This window comes from Mycteria americana, chromosome 5, assembly GCF_035582795.1.
Source record: "Mycteria americana isolate JAX WOST 10 ecotype Jacksonville Zoo and Gardens chromosome 5, USCA_MyAme_1.0, whole genome shotgun sequence".
In the NCBI taxonomy this organism is placed as follows: Eukaryota; Metazoa; Chordata; class Aves; order Ciconiiformes; family Ciconiidae; genus Mycteria; species Mycteria americana.
Window position 1 is genome coordinate 30,603,175 of NC_134369.1, and position 26,279 is coordinate 30,629,453.

Consider the following 26,279-nt stretch of genomic DNA (forward strand, 5'->3'; position numbering starts at 1 on the left):
CACCAACAGTACGAGTCATGCTGGAGATGAAGACAAAGAGGAAAATTACGTCTTTTGCATTTAAGGAGCTTGCAGCTTAATTAGATGTAGAATACAGTATACACTGAAATGCTCATGCTACAGTTTATGGCGGGTGCTACCACTGAGAACAACTGTCCTGCCTGTCACCCACAGTCTTTGCTCATCCCTTAAATGCCTCCTATGTTGTTCCAGCACAGATATATCTGAGGCCACATTGTGATCTGCATAAGGGAACTGGTATAGCTAAAAATTGTTAGTCTTAGCCAAGTTCATGCCCTAATCTGGTTAATTTTGTAGACGCATACGTTCTTGTGCCAGCCTCATGCAGGGGACAGAAATGAGTGTCCGGGCATATAGAGAAGGCAGGATCACTTCTTTTGGCAGTGAGGCCAGTCCATGTCATGTTGAAGAGGGTCGACACTGTTAGCAGATGATGTGAATATAGAAAGGTCTCTATTCTGGATAGGACAGAAAATGTTGTCTGTAGTTACAGCCTGCAGCTTTTGGGGACTTAAAAATGAAAACACAAGAAGTGCATGCCTAAGTAAAAGGCTATTTCAGAAGCCTCAGTTAAAAGAATTGAGCAGTTCCTCAGACAGATATAGAAGAAAACTGCAGTTTTGCCCATCTTTAAAGTATTTTTGCATTAATTTGCTGAGAAGGTCTAATTTCTGTAGGCATTAGAAATTTGATATTTAGCACTTGAGTAATCTTTGTCTTTAGCCAACCTATGAAAATTACAAATCAGGCCAAGCACTTGGCACCAGGCACCATGGCCCGGAACAGCCTTCTTGCCTTTCTCCTGAATTGTCATTCTCTGAATGACAGGGATAAAGTTTGAAGGGAGGATGAAGCAGGAACTTGAGATGGGATTGGTGATAAGGATGGACGAGCAGAAAGTAGGAATAGAATCTGGGAAGAGGAAGGAAGTAATGTACTAGGCATTGAGCAAAACTTTTTTTTTTTTCTCTTTTCTATTCGGCAATTGGCTGTGAACCACTTGGTTATGTGTTATTCTCCATCACACAGTAGTGGCATATTCACCTGGAAGATAGTAATTGCCTTTGACAGTCAATTACTCAGCAGTAAGAATAGTGCAAAAATCTCTATTCTAGTGATGGTTCAGGTTTGTGGTCACAAAATGCCTTTTTATTAGTAAACTTTTAATATCAAAACAACGTTTCAATTGAGAGGAGCATTAGAGAACATTCAGATTGCAAAGTCAAGCCCATAAAAGTTAGGAAATGCCAGAATTATTCTTGCTTCTGATAACTTAATTCACTTACATCATACGTTATGATAACCTATGATAATCTGTTGCAGAATATTTAGTTTTCCCATGTTGTTCTAGTGAAATGTACATATAAGTATAGATATTACATATTCAAACACACAAACTACATATACTTCTGATTAGATACTGTATTATTCAGTTCTATTGCCTAAAGCCAGGCCCTGCTGCTCTAGACACTTTATAAAAATAAACTGTTAGCTGTCCAAAAAGCTTTCATTTATTTTCCTGGTCTCTTGGTGCAGAGGAAGTAGAGCAAAAAGTGACATTAAATCACCTTTTATGGCCCCTGTTCTGAAATTATTCTTCAGTCTCTTCAGCCTGTAGCGTGTGTTAGAGCAGGCTCAGTGAACTGTGCTCTAGCCTAAGTTGGCTGCCCATAGCCTTCACAGAGCTGGTCCAGAAGCTGAGACGAGTGGGGTGCATGTCACATCAAATCCAGCCCCCCTTTATGCATATATTTATTAACTGCCCATAAAATCTGGGGCATTTCTTTGGAATCAAATAGTGGCTGGGATTTGGTAAGGCTGGTTATTAATTCTGAGGAAATGCCCTGAATTTTGCATTACCAAAAATAGGACTGTGGATTTTGTGCATGTGTGTTGTCATCTCAGTGCATTCAGCCGCATTTCACGCTGACCAGCTGCGTCACTTCAGGTTCTGCAGCATTCAGCTCAATTTAGAAGGTTCTGGGTCTAAATTTCTAAATGTCTCCCTGTCAAGAAGCAACTGCATGTGTCTCTTGTGTAGGTCTCTTTCTGCAGGGTATTAGACAAAACAGGTTTGGTTTTCAACACACCAATAATTTTGCACCTGAGCCAGTTACCAAGTGCCATCGTGTAGTCTGTGGCAACCAAAGCATCTTAACACATGTAATGCTCTAGAATGAGAATTTTCTTCTAAAATGTGAGAATTTTCCTCCTAAATTTTCCTTTAGGTTGCAGAGGATTTTGTTTTAGCTTATATGACATCTCCTGCCTTCTTTTCCTTGTACTCATAGAATGCATGATAGAGGAAAAGAAGTTCTTCCCAGCCTGGTTACACAGCTCACCTCACAAGAGGCATGAAATGTCACTTGTTTAATTCTTCATTTAACGCTGAGGAACATTTTGGTGTTAAAGGATGAAATAATACCATAACCAGGTCTCAATGATCCCTGGGAGTTATGGAACCAAAACATGGCACTGAAAATTCACTAAAGATTGATCCTTTACAAAACATGACATCAGTGCTAACCTTGGGAATTAAGAGAAGAATAGACTTCCCTTTGAAGAAAGGCCTCATCAGCAGTAGAGCTGGGAAGTAGAAACCTGAGCAGATTGCTTGTGTGTCATTCTTCTAATATGTTTAATATTTTATCCATAGTAGAGATTAGTGTCATTTTTCTTGCCTGGCAACTTAATGTGTAAGTGCACGGCCAAGTCTGCTATCCCTCCAAATTGATAGAACTTATTCACACACGTGAAAAGACTGTATGGGTCAAAATGAAACATTGCACACATTGATATTTCATACAGGGGGAGTGTATACGTGCAGTTTGACTCGACACACACATCTTAAGATCACGATCTTGCAGATGTGCTGTGTGTGAAACTTTGACCGAAGTTGGTGAGAAGCGTGTATTTCAGACTCCAGGTGGGGCCTTGAATATGTCGAGTTGCCAGGACAGCCCACAGGCGGTGAGAGGAGAGGGCTGCTGTGCCCCTATCCTTCTCTGTGGATGCTGAGCCATCTTTCTTTCATGCTTCTCTGTTCAAATATCCAAAACCCAAAGAAAACCAAACAGAAACACCACCATCACCCCAAGCATGAGATGGGAGTAACAGGAGGAGAGAGAGAGAAGAGAAAGTGACAAAAGTCGGACCTATCTTTCTGGGAAGTTAATGGCTGTAGAAAAAAATTCTCTCTGATGGTCATGCAATAGTAACTAAACCTAGTTTTTTTAAGAGGCACTGCCAGTAATGTTTTCAATTCTTTCTTTAAAAATTCCCTTAGTTAGAAAATCTCTCTTGGTATTCCCTCACCCTGGCTCTCAGCCTATGTTAGTGATGAAACATAAACCACTCTATATAGAGAATGAGAAAATTTTCAGTCACAGCTTTCTTCGTGCAATTGGAGGTAACCTAAGTGAAGTAAAAAGAATTGTCTCAGAACATAATTCATTCTGCTCTTTTTCATTTACAAGCACACCACCTTTTCCTTCCAGTTTCATTTTTAAAGGTGACCTAAATATTTGACAGTATCTTTTTTAAGTCATTCAATTGGGGTTTCTTACATACTATTACTGGCAAGAGACAGCCTCATCAGCATTCCGAAGTGGAGTTATGCTTACATCCAGAAATGAGAAGGGTTAAGAAAGTGGGTAGCTCATCACTTCAGGCAAAAAAAAAAAAAAAAAAAAAAAAAAAGGCAGGGTAAGGAGAGAATCTTAAAGAAGACAGACTATGGGGTAGCAGTTGTAAGAGAAGCTATGGTAGTAAGTGTTCGCTGTAACATTTTGCCTTGGGAGGACAGATCTCAGTGTTTCTGACATCCTGCCTGGTTTTCCTGTTTCATGTCCTAAAAAGTGTTTGACCATTTGGAATCCCCTTAGACATAGTTTGTGCCGTAAACTTTGCATTCAACTAGGATGTAGATGTCAAAGATCAAAGTTCACTTTTTGCCTTCTCTCTCTCTCTTTCTCTCACCCACACCCCTTCCCCTCAATTTTATAGGGCGATATCCATGAGGATTTTTGCAGTGTTTGCAGAAAAAGCGGGCAGTTGCTGATGTGTGACACATGTTCACGTGTTTATCACCTGGACTGTCTGGACCCGCCTCTGAAAACCATTCCCAAGGGCATGTGGATCTGTCCCAAATGTCAAGACCAGGTATTGTTTGACAGACAGGGAGAATTATACACAATGCACTATATAGATTTTTCTGCGTTAAAGAAAATAACCAGATCACTTGGCTTACTTAGATCAAGACAATCTGACACCGAACAAATCTATTTGATCTGTAATAAGGCTTGTGTGAATTTGGTTGAATTACCTCTGTTGGGATGTGTGCAAATACAAAACTGTTAAGTCTTGCTCCCATATTTGGGGTTGTTACCCTTGTTTTTACTCTTTGTTACCATATTTGTTACCCTTGTTTTTACTCTTTTTCTGGGCCAAAGCACACAAACTTTTGGGAAAGGTTCTCTATGACCCATAGAAATTTTCCTGTTCATCTTAAGCTCATTGTTTCTTCGAAAGTTATTAGTATATTCTTCTGGACAAATAAATGAAACATTTGCACAAGCCTACCTCAATAGATAGAACAAATATAAGCCCCTGTTTACTCATATAAATCAAATATCAGAGAGGTTGTCGTCAGTGATCTCTGAATCATAATAATCATTATAATATTATCGAGCATCAGTATAATGAGGGTAGGCGAACAGTTTGGTTGTTCTTCCTTCCAGATCGCTTTCTGAAAGTACACAATTGAAGTAAACAGATGATATGTTAATATTTTGTTCATAGTTGCATTGAGATTACAAGACAAAGAAGTAAACTATTGTATTCCTAACCCTTACATTGAACTCCAGAAGTTGCAAAGGATTGCTGATAATCAGCAGCCTGAAGCTGTTAGCGTTTTGTCTGATTTAGCATATTGCTTGGTCGCCCACGTGACCTTCGGTTAGCCAGATGGTAACGTAAGAAAACAGCCTGTTCAGAATATGCTGTTCAGAAGGATGAAAATGCAAAACTCAAATGACTTGGTCAGTAGTTGCAAGTGAGGAGGGGGTGTTACCACTTCCCTACTCCCACTCTTGCCTACTCTCACCTTATCCCTCCTCTTCATACTTCTGTGATAGTTTCCCACAAAATTAGGGGGAAAAAAATCTGAGTTATTTCACTGTAAAGTGACCGAGTCCTCTATCTTCTGAGACACCCCTCTGATTCACTTATTAAAAAGACACAATACGTGTCTTTCCTCTCAAAATAAGTTTGTTAGGAAGGAATATGTAGGAAGAATCTGAAAGACATAAATGGTGCTTACCCTTATAAAGAGGGTTTGACAGCTCTATTAAGATGATTCTGATAAAAAGGGGAGATAGGATGGTTTCATGTTTTACTAGCCAGGAAGGGTGATGTTTGAATATATAGTGTGGAGACTGCTCTGTGCCATGAAAAGTTTTCTCCCAGAACAACTAAGATCAGCAATTTGTCTGAACCATGAAATAATGTTTATGTCTCCTGGCAAGTTTGAGTTCAGATATATTATCCTTTCATTCCTCTTTTAAGTTGTTCAGTTTCATTAGTAGAGTTTATTTGTGGCTATGGAGGGAATTTGAGAAAATGCTGACATTTGTAAGAAACAGGCCTGCTTTGTGGGAGCCACAATACAGTTGTGAATAATTCCCTCTGTAAAATCTCAGAACAGGTCTGCAAAGCTTCATGTTAACAGGGCTGAGACTAATGATAGCCATAAAAGAAAATCCTCAGTCTGTCCCTCTTCCTCTCTCTCCTTTTTGCTTTCCTAGAGGTATATTGTGTACCAGCTAAATCTAAACGCTTTTCTTTCAGATGCTAAAGAAGGAAGAAGCAATCCCATGGCCAGGAACTTTAGCAATTGTTCATTCATATATTGCATATAAAGCAGGTAGGAAAATGGAGAACAACACTTTTGTTTCACTTTTAATAATGGAAGATGTTATTTTGGGAATGGGATAGAATAGTACTTCCTTTACAAAAGGAAATTAAAGGGGAGGAACCTTAATCACTAGTGAAGTGAAAATAGCAGTCTAAATATTTGTTAAGCCTTCTGTGATGCTTGTGTATGTAGGTGAAATTTTGGGTGTGATTTAGTGCACAAGTTGTGAATGGACTTAGAACACAATTACCCTTTTTACATGAACCAGTTTAGAGCCTCTGTCCACTGTTTTAACAGGAACATTTTAAATATTCTGATTAATATTCTGTTTTGTAGCAAAAGAAGAGGAAAAACAGAAACTACTTAAATGGAGTTCAGATTTAAAACAGGAAAGAGAACAACTAGAGCAGAAGGTCAAACAGCTCAGCAATTCTATAACGGTGAGTATTACCCTCCCAAATAGCTCTGCACCTGTGTTCTGGTGCCAGAATGCAGAGAGAAAACTATAGAGTGACTCCATGTACTAGACCTGTCTTCTACTGGATTTACTGAGAACTGAGTGAGCGCTTTCCTTTGCTTTTTAGGACTTCGGGGAGCAGGAATGAAATGCAGGCAACATATACTTAGATTGAGTCACTTACACATGATCCATGCTGACCTTATATTGTAGATGTGTGGTGACCTGTAATATCAGCAGCTGACAAACATGACCCAGAGCATTATTGTCTGTGGGCAGTAGATTAAGTCAAATTCTCCAGTGGCTCACTTAAATATGAATCATTGGGCCTCTGTGTCTAATAAGAGTTACTGTCTTGGTGCATTTTCCATACCTTCCTAATACAAAAGTGACCGTTTACTCATGACTGGCTCTTGGGCTGTTGACAATGTTGCCTTGGCAGTCAGCAGCTGGATGCTGTGCATGCATCTGCATAATATTAATTAGACAATGTCATACTTCTAACCAGAAGCTGTAGTTTCCACCTTAGTTTATCACAGTAATTGGAGCATACATATTAATTTGCTCTCTCTTCTCACCTTAATATGCAAATCAGGCTCTTGAGTTGCCAGTGTAAAGTTTGAGCCCCTCACTTAGCGTAGCCCTAGTCAGTATCATGGAATGAAAAATACTGAAATCTCTTATGTGGCAGCATCTGTAAGGCTGGATACCGAAGTACAGACTTTTCTTTTTCAATGCAGATGCACTTTCCAGTCTGCCTGTCTTTACCTATTAGAACAAAAGTAAGTGTCCCATGTTTAAAGACCCCTAAATGCTGACAATACAAATAAAACGATTGTGAGCAAACAAGTGATGAGAGGTGCTGGTTAGCAGTTCTGGAGGCTGTCATCTTCTGCTTAGCAGTAGCTGGGCCTAACCTGAGCAGCACTACAGCACTAATGCTGTTTCTCAGTGATGTAACCAGGCAGATGCAAGCCCTTAACATGAGGGATTGACAGTAGGTAAGGGGAATGCTTTATTTTCTATGATCAAGTCATTGTTTATACTTTCATTGGAACTGTCCAAAAAAGACACATTAGGTCTAAATTTTGTGGCGTTTCTATGATGCCATGAGCAAAATGGTAAAGCTGAAACCAACAGCGTCTGGAGATCAGCGTGGCTAAAAGTTTTAAAAAATGTAGGAAGGTTGCCATCTTCATGTAAGAACCTGAATGTTACAGACATAGCTACCATCTCCTTTTTGAGAGTTTCAGATATAGATATAAGCAGATTTCACCCTTGAAACATCATTTGTGGGCTTTTTTTAAAGTTATCTTACCCTGACTTTTAACTGATGAGCTAGCTAGGTTACTACCGCTTCTAAGAGAAAGAAGTGGCCACAAAATAAGATTTTCAAGTGAAGAAAGGCTTGGTTTTCTTTTCAAGTGCCCCTTTATTTATTGAGAGGAGGAAGTGATGTTCCTGCTAAAATGTACGTGAAAGCAAAGGCTGTATCCCATTAGCAGCATGCACACACACTGTCAGCAGTCAGCTGCAGTAGGATGCCTGAGTTTGCAGATCTGAGCTAAAGAAATTTCAGCAATGCAATACTAATAGAAAAATAAGAAGAACATACACTTGGAACTTTCCCTTCAAAAGGAACACAAAAGGATAGAGCTGTCTGTGTGGATTTGCAAAACACCTTGGGATGAAAGGGGGCCATAGCAGGTGACAGCTATGTACTGGCAATTTAATTCCTCAGCCTGCAAATACGAATTCTCCTGTGAACCACAGCCCTGAGACTCTTTTTCTTCTAGGCTAGGAAAGTGAAACTGTAGCTGCAGTCTTTTCTGCATACTTACATTTAGATCTGTGAATGTCATATTCCTTCATTCATTCATAAGCTTTAACTTATTACTGCTTTTCTGTTTTGCTGCAGAAATGCATGGAAATGAAGAATACCATCCTTGCAAAACAGAAGGAGATGCACAGCTCCTTGGAGAAGGTAAAACAGCTGATCCGCCTCATCCAAGGCATCGACCTTTCAAAACCCATAAACTCTGAGGTCAATTCAGTAGCCATCTCCAATGGCATGGACTCCACTAACAATACTAATGCTGCCACCTCCACCTTAGCCCCCTCCCCTTCCCAGAGCTGCATGGTGAACTGTAACAAGGGCGATGAGACTAAATAACACAGTGAAGTTAAGAAGGAGCCAAGGGAGGTGGCGGCGAGGAGGAAGAGCAAAATTACGAAACTCTAGAAAAGCAAAACCGGATTTCTTCTGGAAAGTGCAGAATTCTTTAGTTCTTTGGTTCCAGAGAGAGCGTGAAGATGCTTGTGCCAGGCGGCACCGGAGTTTGCCAATTGATCCTTCTTATTCTGTGTGTACATGCAAAGTTTGGATCATGTTACATGAATAGTGCCAGCTGGGGGTTCTTTGCCAGCACCATGCCAAGTGAAATAATATATTTACTCTCTCTATATTTTACACCAGTGTGTGCCTGCAGCAGCCTCCACAGCCACTATAGGTTTGTTTTATTTTTGTTTGGGGTGAGGAGCAGGGATGGGGGAGGAGAGCAGGTTTCAAATCCTTATTTGCAGAACAGTTTGTTTAGCTAGGGGAAAACAAAAACAAGTCCAAAGAGCCTGTGGGCTTTTCCTGTTTCTAAACTCTCAGTACTATTAAACCAAAAAAACCAGAAATATAAATTATCAAATCCCAGTGCCCAGAAGGGACAAGTCTATCAAATAAGCAGTATTTACTATTGTTTAGACAGGAGATGTACAAAAGGAAAGGAGATGGACTTTTCACTGAGTAACCAGCACATGTACAGGCTGAGGATCTACTGTCCCAACAGCTTTGGGTTAATCCTATTTCTTCACATTAAACAACAGACAAGCTTTGCAGAATTGGTTTGGGTCCTCACACTCATCCGGAAAGCCTATGTTGGGAATGGGAAAATAGAGGGCCAGAATCCAGGGTCAGCTTGGAGCATTGGACGGAGGTGTCCCAAGAGAAAATGTGCATCGATTACTTGAAAATGAGATTCCAACCCTTTTCTATATTTATAAACAACAAAGGTATCCTGAACAAAGTAGCACATGACCCAGATGTGTGAACTGAACAGAGAAATGTCCTTTTCTTTCACTTCCTTTCTCTTCTTTTGGTAACAAGAACTAAATAAGGAATAGAAAAGCTGTTTTTCAGGCTGACAGTCTAATTAAAGAGGTAGATGGGACCTTGCATGGTATAGATTAGAAGTAATAGTGTCAGTGAGATACAGTGAGTCTTTGTGAGTCCTTGTGTCATCGTTTTGGGCACTGTTTTTTTATGCAAGGGCAAAATCTTTGTATCTGGGGGAAAAAAACCAACTTTTTTTAAATTAAAAAGGAAAATAAAAGATATTGAGGTCTTCCTAGTGTTACTTAAAATAAGATCAAGGTAAGAAACATTGTAAAAAAAAAAAAAAATTACAAAAGTGCTATTTGTTTCCTAAACAAGTGATTTCTATTAAAAAGGTGTCAGAACTGGAGAAAATGCTGTGTACTTAGAATTTTTTAACACAGACTTTGCTTATTTATGATGACATTCTGCTGTGTTTGTGTTTTAAAATCCAATGGGACAGTTTCCATAGATTATACCATACATGCTACTGGCTAAACTCTAAAGAGAATCGCATCCTACAGTGCTGGATCTCACCCCACCTGGAGGATCTGCCAGGCTTGTCTCTGCTGTTACTGTATCTCCCCCATTCTTTCATGTGTTTGTAACCCAGAGGAAAGCAATTGGCAGCGTGCTTGTTTAAGGCTTTTATAGTTTTGTGGTATGGACTGATTAGAGCTTGAGAATGAAAGACAGTGAGTTGGTTGGGCTGAAACCGCCTTCTGTTATATCCTCTTGTTTAAGAAGTTCATCTCTTATGTATAATCTTTTCACTCTAGATAGCAAAGCTTCCCTTGTGCTTCCTATTATTGTGGGGTCTGTCTCAGTTTAAAGTGCTGATCCTAGTCACTTAGGGTTGTGTCCCAGAGCTGCCTAGTTTCACTACTGCATATAAACATTTGGGCAAACCCCATTTCCACTGGAAGTACTGGGAAAACTCCCTTTGCTTCCCGTGGGAGCAGAGTTGAGCCACTACACACACAATGTGAGGCAGAGTCCCTGGTGTGGTGCCCCTGAGAGCATGCGTTGGGTGGCGAGGCAGACCTGCTCAGCTGTTTCTAGTGGAAGGTAGAAAAGCTTTGTATTTCAAGGATGCATTTCTGAGCAAGCAGAAGTGAATACTCCAGACACTACATAGCCTGAGAGAGTCTCTTTGCTGCCGCAGCCAAGTATGCTTCTGTGGGATTCTTGGAGCTGTTTTCTTCCCTCTCCTTTAGGTTGCCCTTCTGCCCTTTAAGGACTTTTATTCCTTCTATAGGAGCGTGCACTATTTTCAGCTCTGAGCTCAGAACTGATATCCCAAGTTCTCACATTTGTCTGTAGTTGGGAAAGTGACTCTTACGTGCACTTCTCAGCTGAACCTGTGATAACCTCGACTCTGTTTTTTGATGTTTGAGTTCTGTTCTGGAACTAGCAGAGCTGTAAGGATAAGTTAGCACAAGTGGCAGGGAGACAGCTGGGCAGACGACGTCAAAACTGATCAAACTAAAAATGTCCTTGCATCAACCCAGTTACCAGTGGGGGTCATTACCATAGGGCAGCACTGGGCCAGCAACCCATAGCATTTAAACAAAGGACTATGTATTTCAGGGGATGAAGAGAAAAAAAAAACTGAACATGAGCCTTCTTTCTTTAGAATATGAGCCAGCAGCTAACGGCCAGATACTCAGGAGAAGCTGCCTTCTTAGCCAGGTTGTTCTCTAGTTGGCCACTTGGGTAATTCTTAACATCATCTTCTGAAGCATCGAGTACGTTCCTGGTAAGAGACAGTCTCTAGGGATAGGTGCACTGAGTCTTCATGGTTCTCATGTTCTTATTTCTGGTGTTATCTTCTGAGCTCTCTTGGAAGCACTGCACTGTTTGGGGTAGCAGGCTATGCCTGAAGACTTGATAGTCCTCCTGTTTTCTTTGCCAGTTCAGGAGGGGATGGAAGTGAAATTCAGTGGTAGCTGTATTTAAATTTGAGCACAGTTAACCAGCCAGGAGATGTTAAAACAGCTATTACAGCTTTTCTGAGGCATCTGCTTGTCTCCAGAACCGGAGTAGATAAGTATAGACTTTTATGTCCCTTTTGTTACAATATCTGTGTTCCAGACTGTGAAAGGACGCCTTTAGTTAATCATTACCTGGCAGAGAAATGATCTTAACTTAGACTTTTTGATGCTGCTAGGTAGTTTTCTCTCTCTCTTGCTGATCCTGTTTGGATGCTTTCCCTCCTGGCTCTGCAGCAGTATCAGTCAACAGGCAAGGAGCATTCCCAGGGCTGCACTGACACTGGCAATGGTGCTGCTACATAGACAGAAGTAAATTGGGGTTATCTCTGCCCAATTAGCAACAGTAAGGTGGAAGGGGAATTGGCATTTGCTAAATACAGAGGAAAATGGTTTTTTTTCTCACTGCTCTAAGAGGTTCCAATCAAGGGAGAAATATAAACTCTTTGACAGCTTAAAGCTCAAGCTTGTCTTCTGGGTTTGGATTGTTTGGGTTTTTTTTTTTCTCATGTAATATTTGAGATAGAGTGAGTTTGTACTAAAACTTCTGCTCTTTGGGAAGCTGTGATAATGACTGGCGTTTTGTATTTCCAAACCACCATCAAGATATTGACTAATTCTTATGTCATTGCTTGTCATTGGTGGGAAATAAGTGGCTTTTAAATCTCTGTTATAAAGGAGGAGATGAGACCACAGAGGAAGCTCATATCAGAGACGGTCCTGGCTCTCAGCCTAGTGCTAAGGGCTTTAAGAAGTCACCCTCCTCCTTTGCTCAGAAATAGAGTAAGCATTGCAGAAGTAGCTTTTTCCCTTCCCTTTGCAATCTGTTCTTTAAACAGCTGGAAAGGTGTGTTGTGGTCAGAGTGGGAAAGCAAGCATGTGACCTGGCTAGAAGAATTAGTATTATCATTAGTATTCTCATTATCTTCGTTTAGAGCCAGCAGTGGTTTTAGTGCTGTACAAAACACGGTAAAGGCAATAATTCTAGGGATGACTGGCAGGTAAGGTGAGTAGCATGGATGATTCTTCAAGGACATCATTAGCCAGGAGTTACCATGTTGGTAGGATGAACGAATGGTTTGCATGAGCAAAACAAGGACTTTGTTCTTTCTTGCAAGCAGGTTTCTGTCAGTGGGGATATGAATTAAAAGCTGCTAAGCTACAAATTAAAGAGGTGATAATTGTACGGGCAGATCTGTCGGTTTTGTTGTTGGTAGAAAAAACAATATTGTATTTTATCCTTCCTAGCTGACCAGGCTTAAGAAAGCAAATCTGTATTCCAGCTGTCTAGAAATGTGAACACTAATTCTGACCTCCTTGGCTTCAGATCATCTTCTTCCCTGTACTGTTGCAGAGACAGCCCTGAAAAGCAGCATGATCAGCACTTGGGAGGTCCCAGAGTGAAATCTCCCTCTTAGCCCCACGAAGCTGTGGCAGTCCACAATACAGGGAGTAAACTCTGAAATTTCCTTCCCATGTGGATACAGTGGAAAAGATTTGTAAATTTGCAGTGCACGTTTCTTTCTTTTTTTTCCCCAGCTGGGTTGCACCCTGCCTTCTTTGCTTTTGAAGCACTAATGATGACTACAAGTTTTTTAATGAAACATGTTTTTAAAATATCATATTCAGATGTCAAACCAAAATCCACTTTTTTACTGAGGGCCTCTCTCAGTGAGCTGCTCAGATAACCATTGAAATACCGATATTACACTTCCTTGTGGACCATGCCCCTATGTCTTTTCAGAACTGTTTTGACCCTTCTTCACCTCCATTTGTCCTCCATTGGGATTCTGAAGATCCAGGGCAAGTTCAGAATTGCTGGGTTACTGCAGAAAGTTTTCTGACAAGTACGTAGAAACTCTTCAGAAGAGTCAGGAACCTGGAGAAAGAGGAAGATGTTTTGTTGTGCAGCTAATTCATTTGGCGCTTAGGCTTGCCTGGCCAACAAACTACCTCAGCAAAGGCCATTCCCAAGCACTATGTGGATTCTATAGTTTCTGGCATTCAGAAGGCAAAAGGTCTCCGAAGAACCCTTCCAACAGCCAGCTAGGTACTGGTTCTGAGGGCACGCAAGTGAGCCTCGCAGCAACACGCTGTTGGATCCTTGTTTTCAGTGGTCAGACCTGGACCAGGGAATGCCTGAAAAATGAGGAGGGATTAGGAAAACACAAGAGCTGCAGACATCTTGTCTCCAGGTTATTGCCGTCTTACTCAGATCCTTCTTTAAGCCTCAGTCCTGTTTGTAACACCTACAGAATGGAATGTAATACTTGAAAAATATGACTCTCTATCCTTTACCTTTAGCTCCCGTTTCCCCCATGTTTATCTTTTATCTGGGACAAGAACTTTCTGCATCGTTGTGTCTTGTATAGGCTGAGCACATAGTTGAAACTTGCCAATAAAGAAAATTATTTATACCATGCACTGGTAAGCTTGGTAATTATAGACCCATGAAAAGACAAACACCTCTCGTAGAGGTTAATTTAAGATGTGGGCTGGTTTCAGAAAACCAAGACCTTACCCGTGTGAGGGTCTGTCTGTATCCCCTGTCAGTATTACTAAATGACCTGAGCAGTGAATGGAAATCAGGCTCGCCAAGAGCCTTGGTGCTGTGAAAATCGCTGTGCGGCGCTGGAGTCTGTCGCACGAGAACAATCGGGCCAGGGTTTCTCATCTCCCCTGCCCAGAGGTGGGTGCTGCAGGGACAAAGGAAAGGACAGAAGCCTCTTTTGAGAAGCAAGGGCAGTGAGAAGGGGTACAGGGCTGGAGACAGGGGAAAGGAAGAAGGGAAGGAGGAGGAGCAAACGAAAGGAAGATTATGTGGGGTAAAGCAGAGCAGAGAGAAGAAGTGGAAAGAGATGAGAAGGAGGGAAAGTGAGGGTAGGAAAAATCCAGAAGCGAAATAGGGCTCCGTTGTGAGGAGACAAGTATCCATGCAGCTACAGGGTTTGCAAGTACGATGGAAAGGCTAGAACAAAAAGGCTCGCTATCTTACCTCAATTTCTGACTTGGGTTGATGTGTGTTCCAAAAGGACCAAGTGTGGTGGGAGAAAAGAGCTTAGCTGCAGATGGGGAAGGAAGCGGGCACTAAGTCATCCCTAGCTCTGCTTCTGCTGCCGAGTCATCCCATCCTGACCAGAGCCTTGTTTGACTTCTGTGCTATAATGTGGGACAAGGCAGATCAAGCAGACCTTGGGGCAGCCAGAGCCTGCTTTAATCTGGACTGAATTAATTAAAAATTTCCCTGGCTAGAAACATTCCCGGGACTAGCCAAAGGTTCAGCTCGTCAGTGTGGTCGCACCTTCCTAGTTCGAGTGTCGCGATCAGCCTAGTTGAAACCAGTGTCAGCTTCAAGAGGTCCTGGGTCCCGAGTGAGCGGAGGAGATGATGCCAGGCAGGACCTGCGAGTCAGCTGTCTCTTGGAGTATCCGTGCAAGGTTCCTGTTCTCTGGGCCATCGCGTCTGGCAGTTCTGTGCCAAAACCCCTCTGTGCAGCAATGCCTCCCTGTTTTCTTCGGATCTGGTTTATTTAGGGACACGTGTAAAAAGGCAGTTCACCAGAGCAGCTAGACAGGGGCACGTGGTAAATTTAACGTAACCCTTCAGGAGCTGAGCCTGGAGAGCCATGCTGAGGGCCTGCATCAAGGCTACATTAGGCGGCAGCCCATGGGGCACCCTCCTGGGAGAACGGCTGTCCCAGCTATAGCGTGTTAGCAGGGTAGTAAGCTCTCTGTGTCTTTTCTTCCTCGCTCTCTAGTATCCAAGCAGGTGTCAAATGCTTCAGACAGAGAGACTCAGCCCAGTCCCCATCTAGGAAGGAAGAAGTACTTAAGAGCATGTTTACTATCCGGCGCGCCTGGGGAACTCAGAAGCCTTGTAAGCTTGGCTCTGTCTCTCCTGGGTGGAGAGGTGGTGTGGAAAGGCAGCAGCAGAAAGCAGCGAGCAGTATCAGTCTGCTGGCACTCAGTAGACTTTTCACCACCTGGGGAATTTGCATCGTTTCTTTTTCCTAAATTTACACTGGAAAACGTAGACCTCGACCAATTCCTGCCCTTTTGTTGCCTGCCTTCTTTTATCTGTGTTGTTGGAAAAGAAATGAAGTATTGTTGCCTCTGAGCTTCGAGAAAGCACTTTTCTTAGTGAGCAACCAGAATGGCCTTGGGGGTTTAGCTCAAGCGGGGAAGGGAGGCAGTGGCTTACGCAGGTCCAGCACCGGCAGAGGCCAGCCCCTGGGGCTGTGTTCAGTGGCCACCCTTCATTTTGGATCCCCAGCGCTGAGGGTTGATACTGCAGCAGCACTGGGAAGATGTTGTGCCTGTGCAAGCAAGGGGAGGGGGCTCCCCTTGCTCGTCGGGGCATGCCAAAATTGAGGGGGGGAGGGCACTTATTTAAAAGATAAAGGAAGAGTCCCTCTGTGCCTCGCATTCCCCTCCGCAAAGTGGGTACTGGCAGTTCTGACACTGCAAGAGCGGTTTTTCATGGGCTGCAGGCTCTGGGAGCAGGCACTGTTGAAAGAAGAGGTACAAGTCACGCTCCGTGCAGGGTGCGGCAGGAGGCTGCGTGTTTCTGCTTGTTCTGGGCTAATGTGTAATTTCTAATCATAGTCTCATATGTTTCTTTAATTATCGCTGGCATCAAAACAGTGATTGATTCTAGAGCCAGGAGTAGCGTCTTACCCGTCAGCTCTCCCTTCCAGAAGGTACGTTGTCTCTGAGTCGCTCCTGATGCCATACGTGACAGGCAGCCAAGACCCCTCCTTAAGGGTCTTGGCTGCCTGTCACGTATGGCATCAGGAACGCTACCGCATAAACCCCCGAGGCTCGGGCAGCTTCCTAGCAGCCCTGCACAACCAGAGCCAACAGGCGGTCGTGCCCCATGGGCTGCTTCATTCCAGTTGCAGCTGCAAGGCCCCCCCCAAGCACCCTCTTACACTGGCACAGGCGCCTTGGCCACCTCTCATAGTCCCACGGAAGCAGAGCACAGGGGTGCTGTTGCAAACTAGATTAAGCAAAGATTAAGCAAGGTAACGGGGACAAGACAGCTAGCGCCAACCTGTCCAGGCTCTCGCGGAGGAAGGAAACGACTTTGCAGTGTTAACAGCAGTGGAGCCCGTGGTGCAGAGAAGTGGTGGTGAGCTGCAGTTTGCCTGGGAGGGTCTGGTGCAGTGGTGGGGTGGCTTCCCATGTGGTACTTCATCTTTTGGGGGCTGACTAGCTCTAATTGCAAACATCCTGAGGGCAGGCGGGTTGTGAAGGCAGCTCTGCTTGTATGGAGAAAATACTCAGGCCTCGATCACAGCTTCACGTTCCTGTGATCGTGCCGGCACCATCTCAGTAGACTTGTTGATGCCACCACCCCGCCTATGTGCCGTGCTTCGTCCTGTCGCCCCACACCCCCAGCATTTTACCTGAGACCAAGCTGTAAAGCGGGAGTCCTGGCTTGGGGTCGGACCAGGAGCTGACACTGAAGGGCGCCGTGTCCGAGCCCCGGTCCCTCCCCTGCCTGCCCGACTTTCTCCAGGTGCTTTTGGTGAACAGCCCCCAGTCCTGGCGGCGCAGCCCCCCGTGGCCACGGGCCTGGCGCTGCCAGGGGACAGTGGCAGCTTCTCTCCCGGCTGTGTTTCCGCACGGTGAAGCCATGGCTCTGCCCTCCGTGAGCCGGTGCCGCCTGTGCTGCCCCTCTCCCCGCCAATCTCCCGTCCTTGCAGGCCCTGGTGTAAAATGCCCTTTCTGACCGGTACTGCTCTGTTGTCACAGAATCACATCATGAGAACACCGACTCATGAGCTGGTTTGGGTTTTTTAAATATCTCTATTTTTTTTAGCCTGATGCTCATAGTGATCTGCAGTCTCTTTGCTGCCTTCAAGTCCCTTGTGGTTTCAGTTTTGGTACAGATGTGTTTAGATTTTAGCAAATTAAAGTTGGGGGGAGGGGGTACAGAGCATCTGATCAATTTGTATTTATTTATTTTAACATTTTACTAAATAAAACACAATAAAATCTCTTGTCTCCTTAGCTGTATGTACCAGGCGGGGACAGTGGGTCCCAGGCTCAGGGGATGGCGCGGTGCCCGCAGAAAGTCCCCAGCCCCGGGAGGGGTTTTCTGAGCGTGGCTCTGCGCGACGGCTGCGGTGCGCTCGGCTCGAGGCTTGCTTTCTTGGCAGGGAGAAGGGTGCTGCGTTAGTAGAAACAAATTTTAGCTCTAAAAGGGGCTGTGCTCGGTTAAGAAAACCTCTCCGGGCTCTGACTCAGTGGTTGCCTCCAGCTGATGCCGCCCGGCAGAGGGCACATGGAGACCAAAACCGAGCTGGGTTTACTGCCGGTACCTAAACCCTTGTAGACACGTTTTGGGCTAAGGACTGGCTAGGCTGGGAGGGATTCTCTGAAAATGATGGCACACAGTCCTCCTGCTATAGGCACAGCAGTGCACCTTCCAAAAAGCTGCAGAGCCAGCATTTCTGTAGCCATCTAACCATCAAAGAAATGCCCAGAAGAGGCTTGCTCCATCCCGGCGCTGCTCCACCACGTCTCTAGCAGAGAGCAGGCTAAACTACTGTCTAGATCTGAGCTAAACGTGTGTTGCTCAGTGCAGAAGCAGAGCGATATTGGTGAGCTTTGGCTGTATTAAACCAAAGCTGTCTGCTAGGGACTGGTCAGGTGGAGCTGTGCCTGGCTTCACGGTGAGAAGTGATGTTTTTCCAGCCCTTTCCCAAATAAAGCCTCAACAACTTGCTCCTGGCATACCGCCCCCACCCTCCCCCCCCACTGGCTGGCGGCTCCTATGGCCTAAGAGCCAGTTTTTATTCCCAACAGTCTTGTAAAGCCAAGGCCATTCGGGGGGAGGAAGGGGGGCTGGTCCGTCCCGCTGCCAGTGCTGTGGCCAAAGCCGGGTGCCTGTCCTCGGCAGGCGAGGGAAGGTCCTGCGGGCACAGCACAGCGGACAGCTTGACACGCTGGTCTTGGGGAAGAGCTGCAGCACTGCCAGAAGAAGAAACCACATCTCTTCTACTCGGGTGTGATTAAACTGACTAATGCCTAAGCTGTGAAGCCTCAGGCTCCATTTAAAGGGCGCTGGCTGTGCAGGCAGGCCGCACTGCCGCCCAGGCTGCCAGCCCGGCTGCAGCACCGGGAACCGGTGGACTCGATCCCACTGCAGTCAGCAACCACCAGCCATTTCAGAGCCGGAAGGGGACCGGCACGCCTGCCACTTGGTGACACGGGCATTTCTTTTGCCTACTCCTGCTCCCTGCTCCCCAACTCTCCCACTGTGCCAGCCAGAAAGGGAAAAGGCTTCAAAAGTGCCAGGCAGAGCAAGCCCAGCGATGCTTTTCCCCAGCCGAGGCTCAGGCTGCCCCTGCATTGCTCTCCCCCCGCTGCCTTCCCTCCAGGGGACACGTGCAGGCTCGCAGCAGAAAAAAAATAATAACCAGGCAGTTCTAACAAGGATGTGAAAAAGAATAAAAAAGCTTTAATTTAAAAATTAAATTAAAAAGAGAGAATAAGCAAGAGGCGCTTGTGCCCTTTCCATACCCCGCGCTTTGTATGGCTCCTCCCAGCCGCTCCCACCATGGACGGAAATCCTACACCTGCACAGAGCAAGTAACGCTAAGGAGAGAACAGCAGAGACTGCAGCAGCAACTGGCCTGGAGAGCCTCCAGGGCCACCAGCAAAATCATCTGGGAGGAAGAAAGGATTAAAAAAAAAAAAAAACAAAAAACAAAAACAAAAAAAACCAAGACACCCTAATCATTTAATTCTTATGAGAAAAGTATTAAATAATTTAAATAGCGCGAGGAAAGCAATGCATCCTCTGTGCTCCAGTGTGTGACAGCAGTGGAACAGTGCCCGGCCAAGCTGCTCCCGGCGCGGGGATCCCGCCACAGTGCTCAGCTACGGTCTTGTCCAGTGTCAACCACATCCCTGATTGTCGATGGCAACGTCTGTGCTGCCAAGAGCTGGGGAGGAGTGGGTGGTCCCCTGCCAGGAATTTCTCCAAGCATGTGCTGGCCCACTAAGATGCTGTTTTGCCCGTGGCAATGGCTGCCAGGTGTGGTTCGGAGCGCTGCCCTGCAGAGCACTGCCAGACCCAGGACGGGGCCTGTCACCGTCACGGCCGCTTCTAGCCGGGAGGCGCGGGCCCGTTCTGGGCGCTCGCTGCTGGGGAAGGCAGACAGCCCGCCCTGCTCTGGGTGACTCCCACAACACCAGTACTGGGCCAACGCCACTGGGCCAACGCCACTGTGCACCCATATGGATGGGGAGGAACAGTACTTGGCCCTGTTAACCAGCCAGTCTGTCTGGGCTTGAACCAGGTCTCCACAGCTCCTGGTACGCCCTGGCCACACCTCCCAGGGTGCTGGGAGGCTTTCTCTGAGCCTGCTCCACAAAGGATGGAAAAGGATGCTCTACATCCTCGTCTCCCACTCACCAAAGCCCCGGAGGGGTGTGCGGAGGACTGGGACTTGGGACCATAAAGCAGAGGCAGAGCAGGGTAAGGTACAGCTCCCAGGCTTCTCGAGGAGCCAGGCCCCAGGCTGAGGTGAGCTAATGAAGGCTGAGAGTCCACGTCTGCTAAAACAGCAGAGGGAGAAGACCCGTCCCCCTGGCCCCTGGCATGGGGAGGTTCTCCTGTAACACAGGAAGGCTGCTGCTCCAAAAAAACCCTTGGGCACGCTGCAGCAGCTTGACCTGCAGGCACAGTGCCTGTTCTCGCAGCTGGCATCTTCCATCTTATCTACGGGCATCCCTTTGCTGGGCCATAGAGGCTGTGCTGCCGGCTTGGCTCCCTCGGGTCAGGCTGCGGTGGTGGGCAGGGGCAGGAGGGAGGCCCTGCGCCCCACCCTCTCCAGCGTGCTGCTGGCACCCCGCACCGCTGTCCCCGGGTGTCACAGGCTCCTCTCGGCGGTGAGGTATTTGAGCGCGGCAGCTCCGTACCGCCGCGACAGGTCCTGGTGGAATTCCTCCCGCAGCGTCTGGAGGCAGCCCCGGTACCCTGCGCTCAGGCGAAACTTGGAGATGTCGAAGCTGGGGGCATGGGGCATGTGGATCATGAAGGCGTTGGGCAGGACCAGCAGCTCATACTCCTGGGGGCAGAGCAGCAGCCCTTACTGTCAGCATCAGCTTGGTGGTACCAGCATGTCACTGCCCGGCCAAGACCCCCCAACGCCCAGCACCTCCACGGGGCCAAGAGCAGCCCCTCACCCACCTGCGCATCCAGCTCCATGATGTGGGACACCTTGTTCCAGCCGAAGCCCACAAACCTCTGGTCGTACTTGGGGCAGTCTCGCCTCACTACAACGTAAGGCTCGAAGTCTGGCTGCCACGCCACGCGGTATGGCACGGTGGCTGTCCGCCACTTGGCATAGTCAGTTGGGGCATGGCCTTTTGGCCACACATGGTACCTACAGGGAGAGATGGAAATGAGAGACCAGGGAAAGCTGGCAGCTCCCCAGGACAGACACAGGATGCAGGGCTCTCCTGAGCCGGCTGCCCCGCAGCCCCAAGGCACAAGGGTACAAAACTGGCTTCTGCTGGGTGTGACAGCCGCGTTGGATGGCGGGGCAGCTCCAGTCCCTACCTGAAGGTGTAGAGGGAGCCCATGTCCAGCATGGAGAGCAGCTCTGCTTTGGATTTGGGGAAGGTCAAGCGGTAGTGCAGGGTCTCGAATGCCGGCACGATGAGAGCTGCCTTCCTTTGGGGCAGCTCCAGCTGCTGGATGGAGTTCCTATGGTGGCAGGAAGGGTGTGAGGTCTCCCTGGCTGTAAGCCGTGGCCACAGCCCCCTTCCTCAGCCCCTCCAGCCCACCCAGAAGAGTATTAATGGGTTTAGACTCTTTATAGTGGTGCCAGGCAGGGGCAGGAGAAACGGGGCAGCCCTCACAGCCATTGCTGCTTCCTCATCCACTGGCATCTGACAAAAGCAAGGGCAGGATCCCGAGGTTGAGCACAAAGGAAACAGTTTCTGCATGTAGAGAACTGCTGCCCAGGGTGTTTCCTGCAAACCCTGGTGCTTGGGGATCCCGGCAGGCTGAGCAAGAGCCAGCTGGAGAAAGCCTTACCTGAGGTAATCGTAGAGGCCATACATAGGCAGGAAGTCAATGTCCGTCAGAAAGACATATGGCGTCTGCGTGTTGGCCAAGGCCACGTTGCGCAGGAGGTTGATGGGGTAGAACTGCCCCTCCTTGTACACGATGTGGTAGGCGACGTTGCGGCGGGCGCTCAACACTTCCGAGGCCTGGGCGTAGCGCAGGAATTGCTGAGCCTCTGCGTCCGACATGTACAGTGCCAGGCTGATGGGGCCCGCCCAGTGTTTGCAGATGGCCTCCAACATCTGTAACCTGTGAAGCAGAGGGCACTGCATGAGCAGGAGACCTGCCCTGTGGCAGCTTGGCCAAACCCAGAACTGGGTGCCTGCCAGTGAGCTGCGTGCCAGCCGAGCCCAGTTCAGGGGGAGTGGGAGGAATTGCTGCTCCCAGCTTGGGGTGTTGGTCCTCGCTGCAAAGCACTGGTGTGAGGGTGAGGAACCTGTGTTTCAAGATCCCTGGTGGCTCCCAAGCTGTGGAGCCACCCCAGAGGAGTGGAGGCGGGATCCAACCTCCCACCAGCACGTACCTGTCCATGGAGAGCTGGGCCACGAGGGTGACATCGGTGGGGTTGGGAAGGGCCAGGAACTCGTACTGCAGGAAGAACAGGTGGATGCGGTGCTGCGTGAGGTGCTGCCGGCGGAAATCGTAGCAGGGATCGTCCTCGTCCAGCTCCTCCAGTGCCTGCTGCAGCTGCAACACCGTGAAGGTGAGAGACAGCAGGAGCCCCATGGGGAGCTGGGGCGGCTGCGTGGGGTCTCTGCCCACCCCAGACTCTGGGGTCGGCGGCAGAGTCGCAACCGCCCTCACCTGGTCGCTGGGTGGGCTGGGGAGACTGGCACAGCCGAAGAGCTCTCTGCGCAGCAGGTTCCCGTCGTACTCCAGGAAGGTCAGGTAGAGGTTGCGGAAGAACTCCACATGCTTGTTCTTCACCCGCAGCTTCTTGGGCGAGTTCCAGTGGATTACCTGAGGACAGTGGTGTGTCACCCCGCAGAGGGGAAGTCAGCAGCACCCACCGCTCCCCAAGCCCCCAGACCCCATGCTGACTCCCACGGACCTCCAGCACATGCGCTGTCCTTCAGGTCCTCCCTAGTCTCAAAGGCAGCAAACCCACCCACCTTCAGATCCGAGACCTCAGTGTAGCACTGCTCTGAGCGGGTGTGATCAGAGAGCTGCACGTTCCAGAAGCAGGGGAGCCGGTACACCAGGGCCGGGTCCTGCTTGATCACCGCGTTAAAGATGTCCTAGGAGAGAGACAGGCGAGTGCACAGGTGGATGAGGAAGACAGCATGGCCCCCCGTGCCAGCAGTGCTACAGGAACGCAGCAGGGCCGACCACCCTGGAGGAGGGACCGTTACCTGATCGGCCAGCGAGGTGGAGAGCATGCTCATGAGCTCCCGCTCCGCTGTCAGCCGCCACATCTGCTCCCAGCCCAGGCGACGCAGGCGGTCGAGCAGGAGCAGGATCACCCCTGGGTGCCAGGGAGGAAGGCACTGGGTCACCGAGGGAGCACCCAGCCATTACAGAGCTGGAGCACAGCAGCCTGCATGCCTTTGGCCCCTGGGACATGCGCCCACATGACCACGGGACGCTGTAGCAGCCCCCTCGTGCCCACCAGACTCCCCTGCCTCACCTCAGCCTTCCCCAGCCTCCCCGTGCCAAGTGCCACCTCAGCTGGATGCACCATCAGGCTGCAGGGCTCACCCCGGCAGCCCACACTCACCCGTGTTGAAGCCACGTCCCAGGGCTGGCCACGGTTTGTGGTTTTTCCACAGGTTGCCCAAATACCAGTCGCTTTGGTTCTCCACCAGCCCAATCACCTGCTTGTCTGAGGAAACAAAGGGACGTGGATGCAGCCTGTCTCGCTGTAGGTTCAGAGGGCCCAAGCAATGCCGCTGCGCTGGTGCGGTGGCAGACGGGGACTGCCACCCTGAGCCCAGCACCCAGGGCCCTGCCAGGGCCCCAGCGGGTCCCCGGGGCACCCTGTCCTCACCAGAAAACTTCCCAAAGACAGCCCAGAGCTCAGCGATGTCGGTGGCGAAGGTGATGTCGGTGTCCAAGACGATGACCTTGGAGAGGTTGGAGGGCAGTGCCTTGGTAAGCGTCAGCTTCATCAGCCCGTAGATGCCGGAGTAGTGCTTGTTGGGGATCCACGATACCTCCGGCTGCAAGGCAACACGGCCTCAGGGCTGGGCACGGCCATGCCCTTCCCCTGCCCGGGCAGGACCACTGTGTGTGCCTGGCACCCTGTGCAGAGGAGGCCAGCAGCGGGCTACAACAGAGCTGCGGAGCCAGCCGAGCCTGGAGCATCTCCTCCAGCTGCACCACTGGCAGCCACACGCCTCTCTCTCCCCAGGCCCTTCAGGCGCTTGCTGGCTGCATCTCCTTCTCCTTTGCTCTCACCCTGGCCTGGCTCTTCCTCCAGCCACCAGAGCCCCCAGCTGAACCCCAGTGTTTCAGTGCTCAGCGTGGGACCCAGCTCCGCCACAGAGGCAGTGGTACCCCAAGGGGCCTCCCCATCCCTCCAGCACCAGCCCTGCGCCCCCCTTCTCAGCTGGACCAGCAACAAGTCCAGAAAGGGGAGCAGGTGAGCGAGGGACCAGCGGGAAAAGAGTTAATAAACCCCTTCCCGCTCACCCCTCTCTGCTGCTCCCCTCAGCCCTCCGAGCACTGGGTTGGGACAGGGCAAAGGGGGGGCAAGTGCCTGCCTTCAAGTCATCGGCGTTGTAGAAGCTAACGTGGACGGACGGCACCATCCAGGACTGGAAGAGCGTCTGGAGGATCTGGTGGGCCACCGAGTCCGTGATGAAGTGAAAGTGGAGGGGGTTTTTCCTGCCGAGGGCAAGCACAGCAGCACTCAGCACCACAGCGGAAAGGAGAGGACGTGGTCCCCATCCCTCCCACCCCTGCCAGGGGACAGACATCAGCTGAGGGGGCAGATGGAGAAAAATCAGCCACCTGGGGAAGAATGTCCCTCTGGCCCTCTAAGCAGTGGCACAGGGGGTAGAGAGAGGCCCTAGAGCCCCTCTCCCACAGCAGCTCATCTGGGAACCCCAAACCAGCAGGCCTCTGGCACAGCACCTCCCCGTTACCTGTGGAAGAGGATGGATTTCACCAGGGTGACCACATCCCGGCTCGCGTTGTGCCCGGCGCACACAATCGCAACGTGCAGGAGCTGCCCAGAGACAAACGGCGCCTTTTTGAGACTGGACACCCCCTCCTTGCAGGGGCCTGTCAGCTCCTCCCTGGGGCCGTGCTATGGGGAGAGACTCCATAACCCAGCCCTTCCCCTGGGGAAGGAGCCCCAGAGAGGTGGGAGAGCCCGGGTCAGAAGCGGGGACCAGGAGTCTGGCTGCCACTCCTCCTGCCTGGCCTCCCTCTCCAGAGGAGCAAGACACCCTCGCCCACCGGCTGTGGCCCGTTGAGCACCATGGAGAGCCAGGATGAGGCCCCAGTATGGCCAGAGCACGGGGTGAGCAGTGCCAGGCAGGCTGCACGTAACATCCATGCTCAGCCAGGGTCCCAGCCTCCCATCCGACATCCCCTGCCCACCGTGCCGGTGCCACCACCCACCTCACACTTGTGCACCGTCCGCTGCTTGGGGCAGGCCGTGTGGTTGCTCCTCTCGCCCCCGGGGGGGTCCCCGTCCTCGGCGGAAGCCCCCCACTGCGGGCTGCCGTCGCTGCCCTCCGCCTGCGCCTGGCTGAGCTGCAGACGGAGCTGCTGGTTCTCCTCCTCCACCCTGCGCACCCGTGAGGCCAGCGCCTCCCGCTCCACGTCCCGGCTCGGCTGTTCGCCCAGGCAGGGCGGCAGCAGGAGGAAGCGGCCGTCTGCAGAGGAGACATGGGGCATGCAATGGGCACAGCACGGCAGAGCTCGGCTGGGAGGGACCAGGTGTGGACGGTGGGGCAGAGCCCCAACTGAGAGGTCCCAGGCACACCCCACGTGTGCCCAGCCAACGTCACAGCTCTGCTCCCCTGATCCCCAGGGATGCCCCTGGAAACACAGAGCTCAGATCTACCTGCAGCGACTTGCAGGGCCACAGAGCAACCACCCAAGGCCTTGGCCTCGCCTGCCTGCCCTCTGTTGGGGACTGTCCCTTGACCCGAGGAGGAGGACCCACTCACATTCGAGGCTGCCCACAAAGAGGTAGAGCCAGGAGAGGAGGACGGCCAGGGTCACCGTGGCGAGCAGCAGCTTCAGCTTCACGCGCCAGGAGCGCAACATGGTGTGCTGGCGGGACGGGGGCGGCGAGGATCAGGTGGGCAGCCCAAGCCCGGCTGGCCCCGGCATCCTAGAGCCTGCGAGGGACAGGGGAGTGGACAGAGCGGTGTCACCAGCAGCTCTGCAGCCCGCACCCAGGTGCCTTGACATCCCCCAGCAGGATGTCCCCCATCTCCTGCTCCCTCCAGGACACGGCCTGGGCGAGCGCAGCGGCGAGACAGACGCCCTTCCCCGCTCCAGCCACAGCCTCTCCCAGCTGGCTCCCTCCTGCCCACGCTGGGGTTCTGGGCCCCCCCGCGCCTGCCCCACCGCCCTGCTGCGGCCGCATGGCTCTCAGGGGGGACCTCAAACACGGGAGGAGGGAAGGAGTCCTCCAAGTGATTTCACTCCGGCTCTGTTCCTTGCTCCTCGCCGTCCCACGGGCGAGAGGAAAGAACGACGGGCTGC

General features: G+C 49.4%; 2 protein-coding genes across 10 annotated transcripts in view; one reads left to right on the forward strand and one right to left on the reverse strand.

The window, feature by feature from the left end:
* PHF21A (PHD finger protein 21A) overlaps positions 1–16,256 on the forward strand; it is a 139,819-nt gene extending 123,563 nt beyond the window's left edge. For 7 of the 9 annotated variants that reach the window (XM_075502701.1, XM_075502698.1, XM_075502703.1 and 4 more), the window contains 4 exons: positions 4,027–4,182; positions 5,869–5,944; positions 6,272–6,375; positions 8,311–13,266. In XM_075502701.1, coding sequence (XP_075358816.1) covers positions 4,027–4,182; positions 5,869–5,944; positions 6,272–6,375; positions 8,311–8,565 — 591 coding nt within the window. In that variant the 3' untranslated portion in view covers positions 8,566–13,266. The other 2 variants (XM_075502702.1, XM_075502704.1) reach the window with 2 other exon arrangements.
* Positions 16,257–20,402: 4,146 nt separating this feature from the next.
* LARGE2 (LARGE xylosyl- and glucuronyltransferase 2) lies at positions 20,403–25,864 on the reverse strand. The gene is made up of 14 exons (XM_075502705.1): positions 25,736–25,864; positions 25,182–25,438; positions 24,701–24,783; positions 24,317–24,440; positions 23,602–23,773; positions 23,332–23,436; positions 22,967–23,079; positions 22,727–22,852; positions 22,419–22,574; positions 22,138–22,301; positions 21,585–21,863; positions 21,105–21,251; positions 20,733–20,928; positions 20,403–20,610 (listed from the first exon to the last, which is right to left on the reverse strand). Exons 1-14 carry the CDS (start codon positions 25,833–25,835, stop codon positions 20,413–20,415), a joined length of 2,220 nt encoding a protein of 739 aa, XP_075358820.1. The 5' UTR covers positions 25,836–25,864; the 3' UTR covers positions 20,403–20,412.
* Positions 25,865–26,279: the final 415 nt, after the last annotated feature.

What these genes read in the sequence shown, in the direction of transcription:
- LARGE2 (XM_075502705.1), bottom strand. Translation starts at nt 25,835, where the DNA reads ATGTTGCGCTCCTGGCGCGTGAAGCTGAAGCTGCTGCTCGCCACGGTG. An exon ending in CTGAGGTCTCGGATCTGAAG is followed by an intron (nt 22,575 to 22,726) that starts GTGGGTGGGTTT and finishes CACTGTCCTCAG; the next exon opens with GTAATCCACTGGAACTCGCC. An exon ending in GGCTCCCTCTACACCTTCAG is followed by an intron (nt 20,929 to 21,104) that starts GTAGGGACTGGA and finishes CTCTCCCTGTAG; the next exon opens with GTACCATGTGTGGCCAAAAG.